Source organism: Lygodium microphyllum, chromosome 21 (genome assembly GCF_053477565.2).
Source record: "Lygodium microphyllum isolate KBCC chromosome 21, Lygodium_microphyllum_v1.1.10, whole genome shotgun sequence".
NCBI classification, from domain to species: domain Eukaryota; kingdom Viridiplantae; phylum Streptophyta; class Polypodiopsida; order Schizaeales; family Lygodiaceae; genus Lygodium; species Lygodium microphyllum.
The window spans coordinates 16,633,122-16,659,886 of NC_141155.1; the positions used below are offsets into that span (position 1 = coordinate 16,633,122).

At 38.8% G+C, this 26,765-nt stretch overlaps 1 protein-coding gene across 2 annotated transcripts; it reads left to right on the top strand.

Moving 5' to 3' along the window:
* The first annotated feature begins 7,565 nt into the window (after nucleotides 1-7,565).
* On the top strand, nucleotides 7,566-12,746 carry LOC148017774 (Ran BP2/NZF zinc finger-like superfamily protein). Of its 2 annotated transcripts, none has more exons than XM_087661660.1 (4): nucleotides 7,566-7,746; nucleotides 8,256-8,856; nucleotides 10,301-10,410; nucleotides 12,408-12,746. In XM_087661660.1, exons 2-3 carry the CDS (start codon nucleotides 8,288-8,290, stop codon nucleotides 10,383-10,385), a joined length of 654 nt encoding a protein of 217 aa, XP_087517786.1. In that variant the 5' UTR covers nucleotides 7,566-7,746; nucleotides 8,256-8,287; the 3' UTR covers nucleotides 10,386-10,410; nucleotides 12,408-12,746. The 2 variants fall into 2 exon arrangements, with proteins under 2 accessions (XP_087517786.1, XP_087517787.1); XM_087661661.1 differs by lacking the exon at nucleotides 7,566-7,746 and adding an exon at nucleotides 8,033-8,177.
* Nucleotides 12,747-26,765: the final 14,019 nt, after the last annotated feature.

Here is a 26,765-nt window from a genome sequence, read left to right on the forward strand (position 1 = left end):
GCATACATAAGATTGCCCACTGCGGATGCATAGGGAATCTTGGCCATCTCGGCCCTCTGCTCATCTGTCTGCGGACAATCAGCCTGTGATACCTTCACATAAGAAGGCAATGGACAGCCAATAGGCTTTACATCCTGCATGCGGAAGCGCTCAAGGACTTTATGAATGTACTCCCTCTGTGACAAGTAGAGGAGTCCCTGATACCTGTTGCGTCTAATGCGCATACCAAGTATGTGAGGGGCATGTCCTAGATCTTTCATTTCAAAGCTCTTCTTGAGCTGGGCCTTAAGAGCATCTAGCTCATCATGAGCTTTCCCTACTATCAGCATATCATCCACATAGAGTACCAAAATCAATAAAGAACCATCACGGGCTTTCTTCGTGTAAAGACACGGATCCATAGCAATCTTGCTGTACCCCTGTGACTGCATAAAGGCATCAAACTTATGATACCACTCCCTAGGTCCCTGTTTCAAGCCATAAAGACTTTTCCTCAATTTGCACATTAGGTGCTCTCTGCCAGGTTCTTCAAAGCCCTTAGGCTGCTCCATATAAATCTCATCATGCAAGTCCCCATGTAAGAAAGCTGTCTTGACATCCATCTGGTATAAATCCAAGTCAAGCTGAGCAACCAAAGCCAAGACTAAGCGCAAGGTGGTCATCTTAACGACAGGAGAAAAGACCTTATCAAAGTCCACACCATGCTCCTACTTAAAACCCTTTGCTAACAATCTAGCATTGTATACCGACTTGGGGTGTCCAGGGGTACTTTTCAGCTTGTATACCCACTTGCATGGCAAAGCCTTCTTGCCCGTAGGCAAGGAAACCAAATCCCAAGTGTCATTCTTATGCAGGGAGTCTATCTCAAACTGCATAGCCCTCTCCCAGGAGTGACTGTCACCCCTGCGCATAGCCTCATCATAAGTGAAAGGCTCTCCTACATCTGTAACCAAGACATAATGCATCGAGGGCTGAAATCTATCAGGTGGACGTCTGTCTCTAGTAGACCATCTCACGGCAGGCTTTGCTGCCTGTCCAACTGCCTGTCCAACGCCCTGACCATGAGCATCTACTGCAGCTGTAGGCTGTCCAGCTGGCTGTGCGGGAGCTCTCGGCTCCTCCTGAAATATGACCTTGCGGATCTCAACAACTCTCTCAGGCTGCCTATGCATTTTGTCTTCATGGAAGACTACATCATGACTGCGGATGACTTTCCACGCCTACGGATCCCAGAGACGGTAACCCATCTCGCCTGCATCCCCATAACTAAGGAAAATGCATTTGACACTCTTGGGATCCAGCTTACTTCTCTTGTCCCTGGGCACATGGCAAAATGCCTCACATCCAAAGACATGGAGATACGCATAAGAGGGAGGTTTTCCAGTCCATACCTCCTCTACAACTTGGAAATCCAAACCACTAGAGGGTGATCTGTTTATGACATGCACAGCTGTACTAACTGCCTCAGCCCAAAAGCTCTGTGGTAGGCCTACATGACTAAGCATACTGCATACACGCTCCTGGATGGTTCTATTCATCCGCTCAGCCAAACCATTCTGGGGGGGGTGTAGGGGGCGGTCAACTGACACTTAATATTCCTCTCATCACATAATTGCTCAAAAGCACGTGAGACATACTCACCCCCATTATCTGTCCTTAGGCATTTTAGCCTATACCCAGACTGGTTCTCAACCAATGCAAGCCATCTTTGAAATACAACCAAGACATCGGATCTCAGCTTAATGGGATAAGCCCAAACTTTTCGTGAAATCATTTATGAATGTAACAAAATACTTTGCACCACCCATAGACTGACAAGGCATGGGCCCACAAACATCCCAATGTACCAATGCCAAGGGCTCACTCATGCGTGGCCTACCAGACTTCTTATGCATAGACCTAGTCTGCCTGCCATAAAGACAATGCTCACATGAATCAAAACATGCATAATCAAGGGGCGGTAAGTACTGCAAACCAGAAAGCATTTTCATTCCCTTCAAAGACATATGGCTCAAACGGGCATGCAAAGAGATACATGTGGGATAGAACCCACAAACAAAATATGATCAAGGGAAGAAGCTGATACAATCAAGGGGTAGAGACTACCAGCCTTGGCACCTCTCGCAATCACAAGTCTACCACGAGTGATCTTCCATGCAGAGTCTCCAAAAGATACATGATAACCTGCGTCATCAAGCTGTCCAGCTGACATGAGACTGCATGTCAAAGTAGGTACATGACGTACATCCTGCATAACAAAACTACTGCCAGAAGGAAACTGCAGCCTAACATCACCAATGCCCACAATATCAAGAGAGCTATCATCACCCAAGCGCACAGAACCTGAAACAGTACGGTATGAATGAAACCACTCTCGGCAAGGTGTCACATGAAAGGACGCGCCTGAGTCCAAGAGCCAACACTGTGCATACATAGAGTGTATCTCTGTCATCTGCGAAGCACTAGAAGAGGCTGCTAAGATATAATCATCATCATCAACATTCTCAGGCTACATAACATTGATCTCTTCAATTTTAACATTGGACTTTGTAGGTACTATGCTGCAATCAGAAGACTTATCCCGCACTTTGTCTTTTCCCTTATCTTTGTGCCTTTCATTGCGCAATTCATGGCATTGTGGCCTAATATGGCCCTTTTTCCCACAATGGTGACAAGTAACATCTGCATTCCTGCCACGGGATTTGCTACGTGACTTCCCACGAGACTTGGACCGAGATTTTTGAGAATCCCGTCCACGGCCACTGCCACTGCCATGCTTTCCATATTCATCATTCCTGCCTCTAACTGTCATAGCATGTGACACATAAGAGGCATTCAAATTCTTACGGTTAACCTCTTCTTGCAGAAGAGCACTCTCAACATCAGATAATTTCAAGGTAGTAGTAGAGACACATAATGCAGTGCGGAATACATCCCATGACTCATTAAGAGTACCAAGCAAGAAAAGAGGAGTGACATTCTCTACAAAAGTGATGTCCTGTGAAGTCAAGTTCTTGAGTATAGCATTGAACTGGCTCAAGTGAGCAGACATAGTCACATTCTCCTTCATGCGCAGATCCATAAGCTGCTTCAGCCAATACATTTGACTCGCTGGACTTTTCTTGTCATAGAGATTCTTGATTTTATTCCACAACTGCCATGCACTCTGTTCTTCCTCAAATACATTGTAGTGAACCTGTTCTGTGAGAGACAATACAATGGTGGACTTGCATAACTCATCAAGCTTAAGCCATTCCTCATTTGGCATAGTTGCAGGCGGATGCCCACTTAACCTCAAAGGTTTAATCTGTGATTTCTGCACCAACACCTGCCAAATCTGGCTCTTCGAATAAGAGTAATTCGTACCATCAAGCTTAGTGATGTTGAAAATAGCATGATCAGTGGACGAACTCGCCATAATGCAGGCTGGAAGACTGTAGATAGTTCAAAACTGCTTGCTGTTTATTGCAGAAAATGACCAAAAAATCACCAAAACCAAGGGAAAATGGCGAGGAAAGTAGAATCAAAGCTGCTGTCACGAAGTACTAGTGAAAGTACATCATTTTAGAGTGTTTTAGTATGAAAAATCCATGTCAATCCATACATATATGCTTGCTGTAATAAATTTCAGATTTCAGTAAAAGAGAACTAACAGTGCCAAAATCGGATCCCAAGGCAATCAGATATTGCCAAGACCAAAGCCGGCATCATGTGGGCATAGCATAAGTATATGACAGTCGATAAGCATGAATCCAATACCCAAGTATGTCATACAAACATCTGCCAGTGAGTAGGCACACCCCCCAGTCAACAGGGCAAAGTGTTCCTGCCACTACCAAAACTTGACACAAGTAGGTGTCAGTTCACAAAGATACGGATCCAAAACTGAGACTTAGCTCATAAGCATACAGTGAACCAAGACATATGATGTATCATCCCAAAATGTAAGAAGTCCCAAAGTCTCAAGTGTATGTAATTGCTCAATGGCATGTAACGGCTCAATGCATAAAAGTACCGCCTGCTCAATGTCTGATAAGCATTCAAGAATGCTCCCATTGGCACAAAAGTTGTACGTACGAGCTCAAGAGCTCAAGCCAAGGCAAGACACAGTGCCAATGACATAAGTCCAAGATAATACATCAATAGTACATCCCGAACATGTAGGCGGTAGAGCATCCGTATGTAGCATCCATAAGCATGTAAGACATCAAATACATCCCAATCCAAAATCTGACAAGCCAAGTAACATCCAAGACTACTCTAGATAATCCAAAATGTATCCAAGGTGGAGCTTCAATGAGCACTCAAGCTCAACGTATGCATAGGGTAATCAACCGTGATATGAGCATCAAGCCGTAGGCAACGGGTATGCATAAACCCAAGAAGCATCACTGTCAAAGCTTATACCAATGCCAATAAGTGCGGGCTGAAATAAGCTCAAGCTTCCAAAAGCATCCGGATTCAATAACAAGCTCAAAGTCGTCCCTCGATGATCAATACATCATAGCATAACCCAAGACATACATCTGAAACCAATAGGCATATGTCAAAGCATGAAAGATAGCTTCAGCCCAAGAGTATTCGACATGCATTTATTGTTATAAACTGTGTATTTCCAGCCCCAAAATCAGGCCAAAATCATAACATTACATGTAGCTTCAATCCCCCAATCAATCGGGATGCAATAGGCATCAAACCGGTTATGTAGTCATTCCCAAACAAGCATAGGCATACAAATACATGCTGTCTCAGGCCTAAAATCTGTTGCAAAAGATTTTGTCATTGGAATTTGGCAAATCTGACATCACCATCGCCTTTGGAGCGTGCCAAAACCCCAACTTAGACTCTTACGTTGCCTGAATCGGGTTCCGAATGCCCGAGATATGACAAAAAGAGTGATTTTTGGGCTAAATTTTGAAACAGGCGCAAAAAAAATATGAGCTGGTTGGGGGGGTCTGCCGTCCCACGTGTCAACAATGGGGCCCAAAGGGGGCACAAATGAGGGCCAAAGAAGGCCTATACCAAGCCTCAGCAAGCCTTGATAGGCTGGAAGCAAGATCTAGGTGAAGGAAGCTCCAAGAGGTGTGAGCTATGGCTACCCACAACTTGTTTACAGCCTGTGAGACCTGAGAATTGAAGTAAACCCTGAAGAAAATGATCAAATACCTCTGATGTAATGCCCTGAAGGTGCCCAACAATGCCAGAAAGGTGCTCGGGAAGCCGCGGAGTGACAGGAGCTTGAAGGAGTCGGATATGGCTGCCGAGAAGAAGACCCAATGCAAGTAGGGAGTCGATGGGATGCTGAGAATGCCATGAACCAAGCTCAAGTGTCGAAAAGCAAACTTTTGATACCAGTTGAAAGGGAGCGACAGATCGAAGGTTGGACTTAAGAGCTATGGTGGGAGAGCAAGAGCAAGAAAGGAAGAGACTAGAAATGGGAACTCCAACAGTCACAATGTGTGATCGGGCCTTCCTTTATTCAAGCTATCACTAAAAGAATAAAGAATAAAGTGACGGTGACGGGCACCCGCCACCTGCAGTGTGCAGTGGCGATGACTGTCAGTATAGTAATACACGGGTGGCTAGGCAGAGGCGCCTTTACCCCCAACATCTGGCTCTATTTCTAATCCCCTAGCTCTTTACCTCACAAAGACAATCTCACAACACATCATGGGGAGGACACCATGGGCATGCTTGGATGACCTATCACTTTGAGGCTACACTGCACAATTGAAATTTGCACCAACTAGGTTCTGAAATGTGGGACAACAACTTGCTTAGAAATCAACCCATCTCCTAGTTGCATTAGCATATGCACTTCACATGGCATAGTAAGGTAGCCATACCCCAAGGAGTGCACATTGAATACAAGTACATTGAAGACCACAAAGATGATGTAGCAACATTTGTGGTCACTTGGCCTCCATCCCTCACCTCTTCTTTGCGACTATGACTTGCCCACAAAGTAAATGTCCACATTTGACAATACATCCCTACTAAGAATTAGGAAGACAACCCCTATCTCTTCATAAAAAATACTTACCACTCCTCTATATGAGATTTCTAGTCAACAAACATCTTCAATTAAAAAGCACACACATTTGATATTGAGTGCAACAAACAGGCACTCGTCCAGGAGGGGGGATAATGTTAATTGGATTTTTGAAGGACCATATTTTTGAATAATTAATCATCAAGAAGATAAAATGCAAGTGTCAAAAGTTACCCAAAAGGATGCATAAGTTTAAGCTACAACGAGATTATTGGAACACTTGTAGTTTTCAAAGGATGATATCATTAGGTTGTTTTTAGGGATAGCTGAGCTCAATCCCATACAAATTGAAACTAATTGCATATATCTACAAGGTCAAGGCAAGGTGCACAAGCAATTCAAATCTTAGGGATTCATGGACCTTATAAAAAGAATGGGAATAGATTAGGATTGGTCATGAGACCATGAAAAGGGTAGGATACCCAAGAAGGGTGGGAACCCTAAAGTTCATGTATATATAAGCGATGAAAAGAATGGAAGAGTCTATTCATGTGTGTGAAAACTTTGAGTAAAAGGGTCACTCTTTATGTTGTCTCCCTTCCATCCACAATGCTATTGTGGATTGACAATAACATCAGTTGTCTTTGAAGCTTTGATCTTCATCTTCCATAGATTGACCAATAATCTATTAAGAAAGTCAAGATCCTTTGATATATTTCTAAGTAGATTTCACACTCTAGTCTTTAAGTAGAAGCACCGGGGATGATTGAGCACTTTCTAGCCCTCTAATCCACTTCAGGATTCTCCCTTACAAATCAACAAGACCTAGCACCTAGGGCCTTGGGCAAATGCAATTGCCTTTATGTGTATGGCAACTTTCCTTACATCTATATGGCCACAACATGCCATTGAAGAGCTTCTCATTTCATACCATAGCATCTTAAAAAATATTATGGCAACAAAATCATAGAGGATTGCAAAGTATGCTTTATTACTTTACTATAGGTTCACCATCAAGGCCAAGTTGCACACTCTTCTTTGCTTTGATTTGCTAATAAACCAATCAAATTGTTGCCTTGAAGTCCTACTCCAATGGGGTTGCCCAAGTATCTCACTACTTTGAGACTACTTTACACAACCATATTTCTTTTATGCCAAGCTAAGTCGGCAGTCCAAATGTTTTTTGACAAACTTAGGAAGATCATCTAGAGAGCAAGAGGTAAACCAATAAGAGGCCTTTTGCATGTAAATGTAGCTTCAATGGATGATTGTCTGGTGGTCCACAGCTATCATGAAGTCGAAAGGCACAATTGATCAAACTCTTCCAAAAGAGCTGTAATTACAAATGCGAAGATTTGTTTCGATGGCGTAGTCGATGAAGGATAGATAAACCATGTGCGAAGTTCCTCTAAAGGAGAAGAAATCTCAATATTCAAATGGCGCCCTAGGGGGGGGGGGGGGGGGCAAAAGGACACGAAATGGGAATGATTGAACGGCCAAGATTACATCAATAGTCCCAAAGGTTCTTCGATAAACTATGAAATATTATCGAGAGGTAAAGTTCAAACCATAAGGGAGAAGAAGCAAAAAAGGGCGACGAGGAAGCCTTTGTCTTCTTGTTCTTTCCTGTTTCTTGGGATTTCGACCCGCTGCAGCACCAGCAGTAGCAGCAGCAGCAGAAGAAGAAGAAGAAGAAGAAGAAGAAGAAGAAGAAGAAGAATAAGCCCGTTTTATTTGCCAGCGGTTCCCCCAAGGCAAGTCTCTCTCTCTCTCTCTCTCTCTCTCCTGTGTGTCTGTGGGAGTGCGGGCGTGTCTCCATCAGATGACAGGAGATTCTTTCCTTTCCCATCTGATACAGAAGCGTGAATCACAGTGCCTTCGGCTATTGCGAGCATATCCCTAGCTTCCATCGCTTCTTGTCCAGATCAAGGACATGTAGTCTGTGGTTGCTGTATTTTGATACGGAGAAACTGCATGCATCTTTAAGCGAAAGAATTTATTCCTGCATGTATGAGTAGCTATGGCTGCTTTTCCTTCCCTTTTCGTTTTCCAGTGTTTCAAACCTCGACAGTCCTAAGAAATGCGTGTTTCGGTCAAGCTTGGACTTAGAGTTTTCCATCTTGCCCGCGTTTTCGCTGATTATGCGAAATTTATTGAAAGTCAACACCCGCTGCCTCGATTATTGGTTCGATGTCTGGGTTTTTAATTGATTTTCTTGTCGGAATATGCGGTTTTCAAGCTTAGTCTTCCTTTTCCGTTGCAGGTTGCTTCCAGCATCGAGCGGTTTCTGCCATAATGAACCGGAAACCAGGTGATTGGAACTGCTCATCATGTGACCATCTGAATTTCAGCTGGCGTGAATCATGCCAGCGCTGTGGTGAGCCAAAGCCTGGAGAGGGGTATGGAAGCAGGATGGATGACAGGGGTGACTATGGGAGGCGTGGAGGGGGTTACGGCTATGGATCTGGCTACAAAAGTGGAGGCGGAAGCTCTGATTATGGAAGAGGCTATGGGGGTGGCAGTGATTACAGGGGAAGTTATGGAGGTAGTGGTGATTATGGGAGAAGCTATGGAGGGAACTATGGTGGTTACGGAGGATCTGATGTCAGACCTGGGGATTGGTACTGCCCTGACAGGAGTTGTGGTGCCCACAACTTTGCAAGCAGGAGCAGCTGCTTCAAGTGTGGAGCATCTAAGGAGGAGGAAGCACCGAGCAGGGGTGGTGGTTATGACTCTAGAAGGGGTGGTAGTTACGAGTCAGGAAGTAGATCCTCCAGAGGTGGTTATGGTTTTGGCTCCTCCTACAGCTCTGGAGAGGGAGGAGGTCGTGCAGGGTGGAAGTCAGGAGATTGGATTTGCACCAGGTATTGTTCAACTTTGCATGTTTATACCACAACGGCTACTGTGAAAGCACACTTTTGTTTTTGGTCTTTTTTTGGGGGTGGGTTGGGGGGGGCCAGGAAATCTAAATGTGATATGTACCAAGTGTGTTCATTGTTGTAGAGCGTGTCAGCATGCAATGTGTGCCAGCTTAGCATTTCCAATTCTGTCTACAAGTATGCAATGTGTGCTGTGGTTAGCAATTTCAATTCTCTAGCAATGTGGAACAGGTTGTCTTTGATAGTGTTACATTCTTTGTTTTTGCAAGTTGTTTTTCTGATACCAGTATTTCTGATGATGGCATAATCCCAATGTTTGAAGTATTTTGTTTTCTTTAGTAATCTAGATGTTATTTTTATGCATCATGACGATGAGGACACACTTTTCTCTTCAAATCAGTAATCAAATGCAACTTTCATCCAGTGTGAGATGTGCTTGATTTGTATTGACTGGAAATCTGTGGGGGAACCTTTACTAAGTCATCATCTGGTGATGAGATTGGAGTTATTGTTTGCATTTCACTTGTTCTTGGGCCTCTTATTTTGGGGTGAGGAGCTGTGAAAGTTTTCTCCCCACATCTGTGTTTCTTTTCCCCCTTTTGTGTGGAAATTTCTCTGATATTGCAGACATTAGAGGTGGACCTTCAGAAGCAGCACACATTGTGGCAGCTCTTCATTCATGTCATTTTGCTACAAGGGCCCAAAATTTTGGTGTAACAAAAGAGAAGCCCAAACCACATGTTGGCGTGAAAAGCTTCTTTCTTGGCAATTTCTGTTCCACTAGTGTGAGATGATGTTTTTTGTTGATACAGCTACATTCTGCCTTTGGGGAGGTTTGTGTGACAGTGGTCCGAGTCCTCTAGTGTTGCTATTGGTTTTTTATTTGTATGATCATTTTATGTGGAACTATTCTTTGAATTAGGTCTTGTCTGTTCTGTGCATGTGTATATATGTGCATGGTTGGCTATCTCGAATGCTGATGTTGTTAATATTGCTTGTGAAAGGTGCCTGTTCTTGCTGGTGCTAATGGCTTGCCTTTATGCTTGCAAGCTCGCTTTTAATCACAAGCAGCTTCAAGTGAATCCTTAGGTTTAATTGAATTTATTTCCTAAGCTCTCTACCCCGCAGATTTTAGGAAGTTTAATCTAGAGCCATGCCATCATTCTATTTTTACAGAAATCTGTCCACATCAACAATATACTCCACCAGAGACGACTCCTCCTTTTTGCTGCATGCCGGTTTTCTACAGTTCTAGGAATTCAATAGCTCTTTTATTTCAAAAGTCTTGCCATGTAGAATGGAAAATGAAAGTGATTATGCGTGGTTGACACAGAAGACATTGGTACTAGACAGTCGTGGTTTTTGTTAACAGATGTGGTTGTAGGAGACTCTTTGGATGGTTTTACATAGAGTGATTTCTGTTTTGCAGATCTGGTTGTAATGAACATAACTTTGCCAGTCGAATGGAGTGCTTTCGATGCCAAGCTCCAAGAGAGTCAGCTTTATTGAGATAAAGTTTTGGCATTTGTGCCTTGTGTGGTACGTTGCACACTTCTCATGTTTTAGGAGAAATACCTGTAATAAAACCTACACACATTGGAGATAGGGTGGGAGAGAAGTGTGAACATATTGATCTTATGACAATAATTTTATGAATACAAACACATACATATATAGAGAGACAAACATGCATTACACATGGATGCATGCACACGTATATATTTACTATTATGTGCCATCAAGGTGCATGCATGTGTGGGTGGTTGTATGCATGTCAATGTGTGTGTGGGTCCAAGTATATGCATGTATTTGTCTGTTCCAAGAGAACTTTTCTCAAACAAACACTCTATTGCTTGGAAATATGCACGTGTGTTTGTGAAAACATATGTATGTGTATGCATATGTTTACATGTTTGCAGGTGGCTCGGCTGACAACTGTTTTCACGGGGCTTTCAAGATGCATCCATAATGAACTCTATATTCATCTCGCTATCTTTTAAACATTGAATTTTGATCACTGAGTACATGTATTTACATGTGTTGACCATTGAGTACATGTATGTGTGTGCATTTATATGTGTTGGCAGGTGGCATATTAATCATATTTGTGTTTATGTAGACCTATATAGATAGGTCTGTGTATTGTATGTGGTTATATACATGCATGCATGCATACATACAAACATATGTGTGTATATAAATACAGATGTGCATGTATCTGTATAGATATGTCTGCTCATACTTGTGTATTTATATGCAGTATGTGTATCTATGTATTAGTATGTGCACAGACATGTCTAAACATCTCGTGCAATTGTACACAGTGTGTCTATATGTTGTATAGATGCATTCATACATATAAATATATAAGCCAGCTATCGAGACAAACCTGAGGAGAATCAAAACACAGGAACTGCACACAGGCTTGACCCAAAGCATGGGCACTACTAATCATGCACAGAACTAGCATCTTCTCAAGGTAGCTAGCCTAGTGGTTACAGGCATGGGAGATGGTTTTGCCAGTAGTGTCTAGGTTGAATGACACAAAAACAGCAGTGTTCACAGTAAAAAAGAGCCTTAAAGCTCAAATGTTTAGCACTGCACACAGCCCAAATGTGATGGGAAACTTGAAACACAGCTATAGCTGCAATCTTTGGAGACATAAAAAGAGAGCAATTAGCAAGATAGTGACAAAGAGCACATTTACCTCTTCATTTCTGTCTTGCCACATAGGCATTGTAAGCTGATGCTCTGATACCTTGTTGGAAGTGTTGTGGGCTTGAGATGGTCGGAGAGAGACGTGTGTGTAGACAACATCACAATATTGTGCACTTCAAGTAACTTGATTATGAATCATGGAGATACAAGAGCTACGCAATGAGCTGCCAATTTTCACATGTAAGAGCTAAGGGCATACGGGAGTGCCAAACAGGGTGTCTTTACATAGTTGAGAGCTGAGAGGGTGCATGATGAATGCCTCCTTAAGAGAAACTTTTAAGTACTTCAAGAAGCAACACCCATGTTTAACATAAGGAAGCCAAAGCCTTCATCATACTTCACTGACCAAGTTGCCTCTTGCTTTACAAACCTTCTACTACTATTCCAACTGGCCACCCGGAGACAAGCCTCTTGTTGTGCCTTAGCAGAGGCAAAGGTTTAGTGATGGCAGTGGCAGTGTTGGCCTAGAGCAGATCCTTGTTGAAGAAAAATGAGGAGAGAGATTAAAAGCTGGTATTGTGAGAAGTAAGAAGGATAAAATTTGTGTCATTCCCTAAAACATTGTGATATGTAGGGTTCCTATTCGTGCTGAAACTTCTGTAGAGGTACTTTGCAGAAGCGTAGAAGTTAGAACTAAGTCAGTTTTGCCTGTTTCATGATCACCCTGGCTATCTGTCGATTAAAATGTATGGAGAGAAGATAAGAAGAAATGTGAAGTGGAACAAGTAATCTATAGTAAGTGGGAGGAAATAGATATGAGGGGTGCAGTTGAGTGCACTTATTGTACAGCTAACAAATTGTGGGTTGGTTTGTTACAGATGATCGGGGAAGACAGAAGACAGGATAGGATGGGCATACGAAGCTGATTGACCGCTGGCAGCTGGTCTTAGATGTGAAGAGTGATATTCTGGGAAATCTGCCTTCTCAATGTCTTAGTGGTGTTAACATCAGCATAATTATAGTAGTTTTAAGCTCAGTGTGAGATTTCAATGGTCGCAAATTTGAAGAAAGTAAAGGAGTGAAGGAAGGCCTTTGTCTCAAATTGTTCTTTCGATGATAGCCCTAATTTGACCAGACATCGTCTGCGAGTAGTAATTACACGCCACTTCTTTTGAGTCTGGATATTTTAATTTAGAGAATTTTGAAGGGATTGTGCACATTTGAAAGGCTGTGTTAGAAGTGTTTACTAGTATCATTTCCTCAAACCCAAGAATTGCGATAATTTCTGCCATGGACATTGTCTTTGAAACTATACATTTTGTTATGCTCCCTTGTATTAACTTTCTGATTTAGTTGTTAATGCCACTCAGTCAGCTCATATGCTGTTGTGTAGATTTCTGAAATTTCAGTGCTCGTTACTTAGCATCTTGTATGTAGTCGTATTTCAAAATAGTTGAGAGCGTCACATCTGAGCCAATCTCAAGACTTCTTTGCTTCTCAAACATAGTCAGTGTACAAGTTTTGCAAATGAGTTAAACAGGGGAGCTTTGCTGTGAGGAGTTGTGGGGTCGGTGCCAGATTTGAGCTCTTAAAGTGGTTTCACCGCTGTGTGATTATGGATGAGTTTAACTTTCAAGGAGCCAGTTGTGAGATTGCCTTGATGTGTAAGATGCTAATGTTTTGGTTTTCATATGTTGATGGATGGTATGGAGACACATGCTTGGAGCTAAATTTATGCAGCCAAAGCAGAAGTTGATTGATAACGTAAATTTAAAGCTTGATGGAGAATTATTAATTTGGTTAGAAAAGCAGGGTTGTATAACTCTATTATTCACAGATGCCTTTTAATGGAATTTATTTTTCATTTCATAGGTTCATGCAAAGTCATGGTTGCATGGAATTGAGTTGCTAGGCTAGTGGATTTTCCCTTGTGAAGTAATTTGCACAAATGATGCATACATCTAAAATTCAAGGCTTCTTGGAATTTGCACCAATTAGAAGACAAATGTAAGTTAATTGTAAGCCTTAACTCGGATACTCTTGAAATGATCAAGAAAAGTAATGCCTGTTTGCTGTGTCTTGACTTGTGTCTTCACTTTGTGCCTTTCAATTGTCTAAACTTTTGAGATCCAATTGGAGAAGAAATGGTTATTGGTTGATTTCAAAGACCTATGCAAAGAGCTTGAGCTCGCAGGCTTTGACAATCTTACTTTCTACAAGCGCAGTGAAAGTTGTGTACTTGAAAATGGATAGATTTTTTGGTTGGTTCGTCGGAGTATCAAGTGTTGAAAGTTCTTCTACAATTTGCCTTGAATTTGGTTTGATATTTCAAGTGGATGAGGGTTATGAAGCCACAAGTGCAGTTGAGTGTTGGTGGGTTACAATGGCACGTGGTTTGGTTGTTGCATATTGGTTGGGAAGCATTTCTTGTGTCCTAGGTAGGTTTCTTTGATGCTTTGGGGGTGGTCCTTTTCTAATTGTGTGAGTAGTCAAAGCAACATCGATTTTGATGTATTTGAAACTCAAATTGTGTATTGTCAATTCTTTGAGATTGTTTTTGTTTTCCTAATATGTGGTAGGTATGACCAAAGGAAAGGTGAAAATTTGCAACAATATGCAAATGCACGGAGGCATAAAGCCCAAGTGCAGTTTGGACAATTTGCTAGCTAAGAACTTGAAGATCTAGTTTACTTTCCACCTTCCACACTAATGAAAGTATTTTGCACTTGAGCAAGTCAAATTAGAAGTCGCATGCATCTTTACCACAATTTGTATTAAATTGATAATTGATCGATCCTTACTATTTTTTGGTAAGTGCCCTAAATAAAATACACAATTTGTTGGGGTTTGTCTGGGGACATAGTTCTATGTTTTGAAGCAATCAAATTTTCACATGCATTCTCAGCTCACCCTAAGGGCTCATTGAAATCGAGATTCACCGTGAAGTTTAAGCTTAAAGCCACGCATGTAAAACATGAGGGACACATTATAATCAAGGCTAGAACAAGGAAATCATCTTGAAGCTTTGGATTGAACATGATATGAAGTGATCAATTGATCATTACATTAATAATCTTTGATGCAAAGATGAATTTGGTGGTTCCAAGGAGGAAAGGGAAAGGCCTATATATTTACTTTCTCCTCAATATGTTTTCTAAACATGAAGAAATGAAATTTTACCTCAAGAAAAGAAAGCATAATGGGAGCTCAATTCTTACTCTCTAACAAATTGGATAGTACACATAAATACCATGCTTTTTGGGACCCTTGGTTGTAGCAATTGTTGAGGCATAGTGGAATGTGTAGTTATAAGCATGATGGGATGCATGCTAAATTGGTTTTCAAAGGGTAATAGGGCAATAGCATAATGGGAGCTCAATTCTTACTCTCTAACAAATTGGATAGTACATAAATACCATGCTTTTTGGGACCCTTGGTTGCAGTAACTGTTGAGGCATAGTGGAATGTGTAGTTATTAGCATGATGGGATGCATGCTGAATTGGTTTTCGAAGGTTATGTGGATTGTCCTATTGTAGTGGAACACACTCCGGTCGTAGCATAATTTGGCACCTTTGGGTTAACTAAAGCCCTCCTCTTCAACAGACACACCCAACATCTTGTTTACAAAATGTAAAGAAGCCACTTCTCTCTGTCTCTGTTTGTCCTGTGACTGTGAAATGCCACTTAATAGTAAATTTTTGAGATTCACGTCTGGCACCCACCCATGCTACATTTGCGAAATAGTCCTTCTGGACCCAAGGGTCTTGACATGCAGTCAAAGATTGATTTAGAAAGTTTAGAAAAACACTAAATCTGCTTTTGAGATAGTGGGACAGTTTCAAGGTCTCTTACCTCAGTTCTTTGGATCTCTTTGGGCTCTCATGCAGTGCATTCAAGAGATGTGATGTTGTCATTTTAAGATGAAAATTGGATGGAATCCTACCCTTCTTGCGGCTTCAATTTCTTGGGAAGACTATATATAATCTGGGTTGAAAAGTAAATCAAAGTCCATAGAATTTAAGCAAGGGGTGTGTTGAGCACTTATTAGCTACAAAATAGTCTTGAATTGTCCCTACAAAAGATTGAGCCACAAAGGATCAATTATTAGGCAACTTAAGGCTCGTCATAGCATGTTCTTGTATGCGTTTGTGTAGCTTTTTTTAGGAGAGGGACATTAATCCAAGAAAAGAGAAAAGGAGCTAGCCAACACCCTTGTCAAATTGGCCTTCTCATTTCAGAAGAAAGGTAGGAATTGTCTCAATAAATACACACACTTGCTAAGGCATTACAAAACGAAGTTGCCACGATCCTCATAACAATAGGACAGGATCTAAGGACTTGAAGAGTTGCCATGATGAAAGAACAACTTACCTTGATCCAAGGGCTTTGAGAGTTGCCATGATCAAACCGTTATTTCCTTGATGCTTGCCATGCTTCTTGGCTAGGGTAATAATGGGACTCGTGCATTTTGAACCAAATTACACTTATGACATAACTTGTCACTCCATGTTGCACACCAAGCACTCTTTAGAGCTCTTGAGAGTTTGGAGAAAAAAATGACCACATTGAGGAAAAAAGGTGATGGACCATTCTTTACTCTTTGAACAACGAGCATCTTGAGAGTACACAAAATTGGTGTATGAACTTGTGTCATCATATCCACAAGTAACCTTATTTTATTTCTTCTACTAATCCACTAGGAGCCATGATTTGGACACATATTATAGAATTATGCTAAATATAGAAGCAATCGTATCCATCATTTTGTGTTTAAGACAAGTCACGCATCAACCTACGGGTATGGATCAAATTGTCCCATACCAATCTTTCTTCTATGAGCATACATCCGGCTGCATGTGGTCTATTCCTGCCCAAGCATGTCATGTGCCAATCCCCTACTAGAAGAGTCCTATGGTGACCTATTTACTCCTTAAGGTTGTGCCATTGCTTTGATCTAATAGGATAAGTATTAGGGGCATATGCTAAAAAGATCACCACTTCCTCACCAGTTCTTGGTCCCACTTACAATACTAATTGTAAAGAGATTCCATCACCATTCCTCCATGCAAACTTAGGTTTTACGATATCCTTTAATAGCACCAAAGTTCCATCTTTAACCCTTCTACAAATATAACTTTATCTCCTTTTTGCCTTTTGTTCCTCTTACCCCTCTTGCAAACGTCATGGAACACTAGGTACCATTTATCAATGACAAAGTTCCCACTTCACCCCTCCCACAAATTTCTTCATCAACTTTATCTCTAGCAAAGCTATTAGGTTTCACTTTCTCCTCTTGATAATAGCATGGAATACTTCCTTCTTTTATCAGATCCAAAACAACCATGCCTTAAGCTGAGGCTTGGGAATAACCAATACATGGCATGTGCATATGCAAAAGCTTTGTCTTCATCTTCTAGTGTTGCACGGATAATTGTATCAATTAATGGTATTCAAGCCATTTTCTTAAGCGGAACCCATGGTTTCTCTTTTTCCCTCTTAGCCTTTTGCATAGTCTTATAAGGATCATGATTCTCCTTGCCTTTCCCCGTGTTATTCTTATTGGTGGTGTACACTTGTACCATGGATATTGAACACCTTATCCTTTCTTTTGGATGTTAGAAGTATCCACTTCTTTGGCTTGATTCCATAGCTACCATTAACATTCCTTGTTTGCATACTCAATGCTACTACAATCTTCTTTTCATGTAGCTCCCCATGGACTAATACATCCTTGACTTCCTTTGACTTACTCGAACCTTCCTTATGGGGTAGTTCTTAGTGAAACACTCACTCTCTTTGCACAAATTCTAGGAATCAGGAAATGGGAAAACCTAACTTCAATGACTGGCTCCACTTTGTTAGGGTCCCAAGCTTCTAAATGTTAGGAGGCTCATTCCTTGTATACTAAAGAATACAAGCCTTTCTTTCAAGCTTTTTCATTCTAGTGGCCCATGTAGCTAAGGGTGCATGGATTCAAGACTTTGCCCAAATTCTCCACTAGGCTATAAATCTCAATGTATTGCCATACAGGTAGGTTAGTGAATGTAATCCATACAGGGCATTCATGTTGCAATACTTCATTGGGATAGAAAGATGAGTGTCAAGGCAATGCATACACCATATTGCCCTTGTAGCCAACAATACTTTTTAAGGATCCAATCTTGTTCAACTTGTTAGCCTACATTTCCCAAAAGAATTTCTCTTCTTCACCTTGAAAAATTAGCTTCTCTTATTGCTCTAGAGCTTGAGAGGATTTGTCTCTACCAAACACCAAGTGCAGTGGGTAACTCATCATCATCATCATTTAATTTATTTGACAATTGACTTGATCTTCATAAAAGAACTAAAAATTTCTCCACCTTTGTATGCATTAAAATATTGGGTTAAGGAATCGAGGCACAACCCATGCTTCTCCTTATAACCAAATTAATCTATCACCTTTCCTTTTGGGTCCTCTTCCCCACTAATTAGCATCATTCAAGGAGTCTTTCCAAGAACTAATTTGTGAATTTGAAATCTTGAGCTTGGGAGTGAGACAAAATGATTTGCCTTCCCAAGTCCTCCAAGGCTAAAGTTGCTATTTGGGACTTATGTACTCCTTTTCTTATGATTATGGCCTAAAGTTTTTGTACACGAATCCTTTATGCCCAAGAAAATATGTTGTTCTTGGAGGCTCCTTCTTTGTTTAAGGGTAATGATTGAGTTATTGTTTGTTGTCCTCACACCTTAAAGCCCAACTTTTCTAGCCGCGACAATGTATATCATTTGAAATTAAATATTTTAGTATATCATGTCATGAATGTTAGAGAATGAGTAAGAAGATTCTAAAACCAGAAACAAGAAAGACAATTCTTGCTTATGATATTTTTGAAAAATGGGAAATTGATACGATGGGTCCCTTACCTGATACATCAAGAGGAAATATTTATATTTTGACTACAATTGATTACCTTTCTCATTGGGCAAAAGCTAAAGCAACAAAAAACATTAGAGCCATTGATGTGGCAAAATTTATATATGAGAGGACATATGCTACAAGTTTGGAACACCTTTAGAAATTTTGTCTGATAAGGGACTTGTTTAGAAAAGAGAATTGATTGATTACCTTTGTGAGGAATGGAAAATAACAAAGCGATTTGCTGCACCTTACTATCCTGAATGCAAGGGATTGAATGAACGATTCAATGGCGAAGTAATTAGGATGTTGTCAAACATGACTAAAGACCATCCTCAAACATGGGATATTGAGCTTTCGAGTGCATTATGGGCTTAACATTTAGCTAGGAAAGAGAGTACTAGGTTTTCTCCATTTAAGATGGCATATGGAAAGAAGCTTTATTGCATATTGAAGTGGAAATACTTGCATGAGGGTGCTTGAAAAATTCAGTGAGGGTGAATATAAATATTATTTCAAAGAAAGATTGTTACAATTGCAAGAAGCACAATTAAGTAGACAAGAGGCATGTGATTATTATGAAATAAGGCAGCAAAAAATCTTCAAATTTTTAATCAAAAAATAAAACATAAAAATATAAAAAAGGAGACAGTTCTATGTTATAAAAGCTAGTTGGATCATACTTTTCAAAAGAAATTCCAAACTAAATGGGAGGGACCATTCAAAGTAACTGAATTGTACAAAAATGGAACTTATGCTTTAGAAGATTTAGATGGAAAGATACATAAACAAAGAGTTAATGGAAATAGATTAAAGAACTATGTTTCCAGATTGATGACAATCAAACTAGAAGAATGGTTAGGATATAAAGAAGAAGAACTAAAGAATGAGAAAACTAAATAGATGATAGATGTAGTATCACTCTATGAAGGTTAGTGCTACGCATAAATGCTTGCAAACTAGGGGGAGGGATAAATATGTCAAGCGTACTTGCGTAATTGATAAACCCCTAGTAAAATATTAAGTAGGTAGGATTTATTATGTTTGATTGTTTGCATGACTGTTTGACGGTTTTTTTTTTTGTGTTTGATTAGACTAGAAATTGTTTTTTTTGTCATTTCCTTGGTTTTTTTCTTTGTGCTTGAAAGCTCAATAGTCTTGATCATTAAAAAAAAAAATGGACATGTCAGAGCTGGATTTTGATTGTAGCTACTGGACATCCTGAATAAGGTATATTTCTTGGTTGATATCTTTGCGCAACACAGGGATTATGGATTCATGAGCACTTCACATTGCACTTGTTGGATATCTTTGCACAACACAGGGATCATGGATTCACCACTTCACGTTGCACTTGTTGGATACATTGTGCTCAAGGGTCATCTTCTAAGTTTTTTAAATTACTTTCATGCCATGGATTGGGTTAATGCATTACTTACACCAACATGATGCTTGTTGCAACTATATGCAATAAATCTTAGAAGCAAGTGCACTTGAGAGAACTCCTTTTATTGAGCATGCACTGTCCTTCGAACACACGAGAGTTGGGATTTTCATCACTAAATTAGGAATTTGAGGCTGAGTGGAAAAGGTGGTTGGGTGAGTTTGAGGGTCATGAAGGACACCTCTAGTTGCGAGAAGGGTTGTTCACCTGGTTAACATTATGAGGACCATATTTTTCATGAGAGTTTGTGAGATTTAGGTAGGTTGAGCGGAGTGCAACAATTACTTTTTTCACTAAGAGTTGAGAGGTGAGGTTAAGGACCATAATTTAACCAAGGAACTATGTTTGCATCTTACATGATGCACGGGCACTTGTTGTTTGCTAGGCTAGGCACTATTCTTTCAATGAATTCATCTTTTTGTGTATTACATCAATTGTGAATGCATGACATTGATTTTGATTAGCACATTTTCAAAATCATGTGTGATTGACCATGAATTTTATATTTAAAAGTATACTTTTTGCTAGGACACATTGCATGGTGTCAAAGTAGGTAGACATGGAAAAAATAGTTCTCTATCAGAAGAAAGAGACTTAGAAGTTACTATTCTTGTTAATCTTATATATTCAACAACTACTCATATGGAGTTGGTGCCTATGGGATCTTAATTCCTATGAAGGATCACATATATAATGATCCTCCATGGATAGCCAAAACTAAGAAAATTTCCAACAGTCATTAGAGGAGTTTTGAGGTCTAGAACATGCCTTTTAGGAGATAGAGAGAGAGTGCTCTAGAGATAAATAGGAGCAGAGCCTCCGTATAACAGAAGTTCTATTTTAAAAAATACAAAAAATTGTTTTACAAAAAGAGATATATATAATAATATTACAACTTTGCATTATCAATATCTATTTTTAGCCTCTTATATTTGTGATAATGACAATCTTTCCATTAATGATATACAATCTTGGTCACTTTTATTTAATGATATGTCTAGATTAATGATAATGACATGCTTAATCTAAATTCAAATTAATAAAGAGCTGGGCACTTATTTGTTTCCCTCCTTTCTTTTATCCCTCTCATGTTTTTCCCTCCTTTATGGTAGCTTAGTCTTCTCTCTCTCTCTCTCTCTCTCTCTCTCTCTCTCTCTCTCTCTCTCTCTCTCTCTCTCTCTCTCTCTCTCTCTGTGTGCACCATGGATACAAAAATTTGACCTTCAACAAAGTGTCCAAGCTCCCAAATCACATCCATATCAATGTTTAACTCATTCCAAAAAGATAGAAGATGGATTCCTACAATCATTAGCAAAGGCAGTTGGATCACTACGCAACAGGTAAAACGTGGGAAAAGGCAAAAATATGAGAGCTCGTTCATCTCTGCTTGGAAGGGTAGAATCCGAGATTTCAAGCTTGGAGTAAATAATAATATCATAAAAGATGTTCTGATGCAACATGTGTTTATGCATAGAGAGCTATATTTGGAACCTGGAAGTTCAATCCTTCCAATGCATAAACCAAATTGTAAATGCTGAGATAAGAAGATCAAAGGCCATGCTTTCAATGTTGAAGAGACTAATATATGATCATGCTATACAATTTGTTGATGAGGGATGGGACACTAGGACAGAAGGAAAAATTATATGTAAGATAGATAAAGACTCTATAGCTTGTAAATATATGATTGCTACTCAAAATTTCATCTTTAGTTATTATTATAGTAAATGGCATTATGTTGGTGGTAGTCTGGTTGCTTTAGACCAAAATCTTGATAATTTTAACAAAGATCCTATAGTGGATCTTGATGTTTGGTACAATGAGGACATTATTGCAATCCTAAAGATTAGATCATCATGTACGATACATCAAGTGAGGATGGATTTACAGAATGAAGATATTGAACTACCATACTCATTTGTGTTCCAACTTAATAACAAACGAGTAAGTTTTTATATCATATTATATCAACTTAGGTGTATATTTGATTTTACTTCTTGATTAATAAATATTTGTAACATATTTTTTTATAGATATTAACAAGGAGAGAGAAGAATATATAATGCAAGGATATTGAAGAAAATATCTCTTTACTATTAATATAAAATACATGTACAAATTTTGTGGCAAATTTTTGTCAGCCATCTCCATGACTTGTACACAAGGGCTTACAATCAATGAGGTAAAGCTACCTTTTTTGAGAACTTTTCTTAGGAGAAGGGACATCATTTCTAGGAGTTCTTTTGCCTATCTTTGATGCTTTGGTTGCCTTGGGTGTTGACGGCATAGCTTCACCTACTGTAGTTAGATATACCTCCTCTTCTTCAATGTCCAAGCGCCCACTATTATCCATTCTTGTCGGTTGTATACAATTAACCATTATGTACTTCATGAGCTTTACTCTTATATGCCAAACATGTTCACTTGTATAGCAATCCCTTGTAAACTGTCATACATTTGTAAGAAAATATTTTTAGTTCATTGTTATTTTTTTACAATGGACTATTTTGCAATAAACCTCTATATTAAAGTTTAGTATGTTTCACATTACCTTTATAAGTTTATCATCATTGAGATAAATAAAATGAACCAATCTTTCAACATTTACAACTACTCTCCAGCCATAAAAGTAACTATCATCCTAATGAGGACACTGCAATCAATAATATAAAGTAAAACTATAAAAAACTTGTTTATGGTAGTTTTTAGAATAAAATGTCATATTATGTTCCAACCATATTAATCAAGACCGTACCGCAACTTGTCTATATTGCATTGTTGCAAGTAAGAAGGCATGGGAGGCTTTTTCTCTAGCACTTCAATCAATCTTTTTACAGCTCTGTACCAAAAAGACAATAAAATTTAGAGTAATTACAAAAGAAAGATCAAAATATTTAGAGTACCTACAAAAAAAAGATCAAAATATCAAGGAGACCCTAGATTATATGACTTACAACTTGGTATTTCCATGGCTTCCTTTTATAGAATTGATAATGAAACATTGCCTCTCCACACAATCTATTCCAATTAGGCTCTAATGAGAACTAAAAACAAAAATAGATCTCATAAAATCTAACAAAATATCATATTACTCCAAAGTTTCAAAGTCAATTGAATTGAACCAATGGTCAAATGCACTTGCATCAAGCCCACTCCTCATATAGTATGAGATAGATGGATCAAGAACCTCAATCTTTTGTTGTATATCAAATGGAAGCTCATGCATTACACACCTAGCAAAGGAATGGAGATAGTAAGCATCAACATGAAAGTTTGTTGCTAGAAAAATATAGTGAGTAAAAACAAATCTTGGTATACTATACCTCATCCCAGCAAGAAGAATAGAGTCATTTACTTCTCTCACTTTATTCTTGAGAATTTGAACACAGTCAGAGTCCAAAAATACCATATCAGATATTTTGTTAATATCACCATGTAAAAAGCAACAAACATTGAAGCCCTTAGGGTCAACCCTTTCAAGAAGGTAGATAACTCCTCTTCAAAAGATGGGAGTTTCTCCGCTTTCTTTTCTTCTTCCATTTTTCTCCATTTTATATTGCCTTCATTTTTCTGCCTACTCTTCTGTGGCCTTTTCCTCTTTCTCATGTTGTCTTGTGTCCTTTTCATGGGTGACATCTTCAACCTTAAGACTTGGATCATTTTTCTTTTTTCTATATGGAGGGACATTTAAAATATTGAAAGCCTTCGCATAAGAAAGGGAGATTGGCTCAAGGACCTTTGAAAACTTGTATCTCAATCTCTTGAGAATTATCATGTCTTTATCCATAAGTGTAAGCCTATGTGTATGAGCAGAATAGATATAAGAATCTTGGAAAAACTCAATCAAAAACTCTTATGTAGCATTTTTGTATAATTTGGCAAGAGTTTTCAAGTGTTACAGAGTAATCTCAAAATTGTCAAAGAACTTACATTTCCGAGGGTTCAACGCATATGCTGGACGATGAAACCTTCTTTAGTCGCCTTGCGCTGAAAAATAATTTTGCATGGTGACCAAGCTAGCATTGTGTTGGTGTGATCGAGCATAGAAAGGGCTTTGTTTTTGAAAAAACTCTTTTGCGGTTCAGGATTTGGGTTTAAAAGGATGTTGGTTTACACATGTGACTGTCCTAATGCGTAGTTAATTTCACAGCAATGGGAAGACTGTTTTTGCACGAAAAGTTGTGTCACATGTCACTTTCTTTTTTGGCATGATTGCGCTTTCATGGATCCAAATTTTAAAGGTAAAATATAATTCTTAGCATTTTCTTTTTCATTCTCCTTCGAATTAGTGCACTGTCATCTTGGACGAATGTGCGGTGATCATTGGCATATGTATATATATGACACTCAGGGTTGGGTTTATGTTAATATTTATTTCACGTATTTTGTCTTGCCTTCAATGAACTATTTTATCTTGTAAGCATCATAAGCTTAACCAGGCATATTCTAGCTGAATTTCGAGGCATTGAAGACGATCAAATGATTCACAAACGTATGAAACAGAATTTTGCCATTTGCAAATTGTTTTGAAAGTATATTTTCGTGTTTCATGAGTCTTCAATGTCAAATAAAAAATGAATAATGAAAAACAAAACTTAGAAATTGGTTTTACTTAGTTTTACGTAGTTTTGAAAGCTTGTTGTCGCATTTCATGATACATCAAGAACCATGAATTATGAAACTAGTTTTACGCAATTGCCCCTAGCTAGGTTTGTGGTCTTTCCCTTAGAGAAGTTCATGATTTTGAATAGTGTGGGGAAAAACAAGGATATTCCCACATAGGAAAATGTCAAATACTTCATTGAAATTATCAAGAGCTCACCATGAGGGACAACATAAGACGCAACATGACATTCAAGGGAGAGACATCCATTAAATGATGGGGTTTTGATGTTCTAGATACGTTGTTTTGGACAAATTTTTCAGATGTTTTAAATGTGATTTCGTAAGGTTTTTTGGTTAAAGTGACGTGTGAAATGTGATTTTATGAACTGTGAAGAGGTTTGGATCATTGTTTTCACATTTCATGAATCGTGAATATTTTGGATGTTTTAAATGTGAATTCATCAAGTTTTTTGGTTAAAGTGACGTGTGAAATGCGATTTTATGAACTGTGAAGCGGTTTGGATCATTGTTTTTGCATTTCATGAGTCATGAATGTACAACAAAATTTGATCGATGAGACACATAAGTTTTTTGCTTTCTTTGCTATATAAAGAGTGAACTCACTTCATTCATCTTGCATTTCTAAATCTCTAACATAACAAACATGTTAAATTTGTCAAAATTTAAAAGCAGTGCCTTGTAGGTTTTGACTTAATTTTTTTAGTAATCTTTCTTTAGTCTTCTAAATATGAGCAGATGTGGATTGGTATATTATGTCCCTAATTTTAAATTTTTGTTTTTTGGATTTGTTCCCATAATCAGGATGACTAAAAGGAAGTTTTCTTTAGAGAGAATGAAGGAGGAGGATTTGGAGGATACTTGTGATGAAAAGCTCTTTGATTTTCTTCATGCAATTGGAAATTCAACTAGATTTATTTATATTAGAGATAATGCTCAATGTTTCCTTTGATTTGCAAGAGCTCTTGAAGGATCTTGAAGATAAACTAAAGGATTTTAGGGAGTTTTATGATAGACATGTGGAAGGCCTAGAGATTGAGGGATTTTTCCATTATAGCAATGTAATGGAAGCTACCAATGCTGCTAGAATAACTTTGCAAACAAGGTTTAGCCTTATTGATGAGGAATTCAAGAAGTGGAAAGTAGACTGCCCTTTTCATCAAAATCAGTATCAATGTCTTCTTATACAGAAGGATATTGTATTTCCTATATATCTTTAATATATGGATAGTTGTTCTTCAGATACAATACAAGAGAAGAAGATAGAGGATATTGCATGCAAAGACAAAGAAGTTGAAGAGAAGGGGGAAATGTTTCAGGAGGATATTGAGAACCAATTAGTACAGGGATTTGATGTTGCTTTGTTTAAAAGTAAGAACATTACAAAAGTGGAAGAAAAAGAGATAGAGTTGAGTGCAGAGATTGAAACAGGTCCTCTTGAATGTGTCCCAACATTTCCTAGTTATCTCATCAACAAAAAGAGATATGTATTCCTAAATGATATTCAACACATTTTTTATCTTAGAGAATATTACTACTTGGCAATCCTTACAGCATGGGGTTACAATGATAATAATTTTACAGGTTATGAAGAGGAATTGCTAGCAACTCTTGATGTTGAGGGAGAGAATTTTCAAGACAGCTCTATAGCCTTGCATTCTTGTATTAATCAGATTGTTGAATATGAAAAGAGGGGGATACCTACAGAGGAATAGTTCTTACAAATTCAACAGAGACTTGGTATTGATAACATGGGTTATGAAGAGAAATTAAAGTCTCCATTAGAGGTGAAACCAAAAAGTTCAATAAATCTATATGATGATAGTTTTCTTGAAGAAGATGAAAACCCTAAGGTATGAAAGATAATTCTAAGATATCCATTATGATTTATATTAGAGTATGTTATGCATTATAAACAAATATTATTGGATATTTATCTGCTGATATCTTATACTATTGTGTTTTATTATGCAGATAGAAATTGAAGATGCAGACAACTTTCTTGGGAGAGCCAAGGGCTCAAGGCCATTGAAGCTTGGCAAAAGTCAAGGCCTTGGTCATTATATTGGAAGCTTAAATAATCAAACAGTTGCAGTTTATCATATTAGGTTATCAAGCTCTCCAAACTTACCAATAATGGCTTTGAAAGCTATGTCCAAGGTGACTGGATCCCAAGCTTTCAATAGAGATTCAGATAATATAATTTTGGCGGAGAAGGAAGAAGCTGTAAGAGTTTTTGGCTTCATGCCTGGATACAATGGATCTACAGTAGG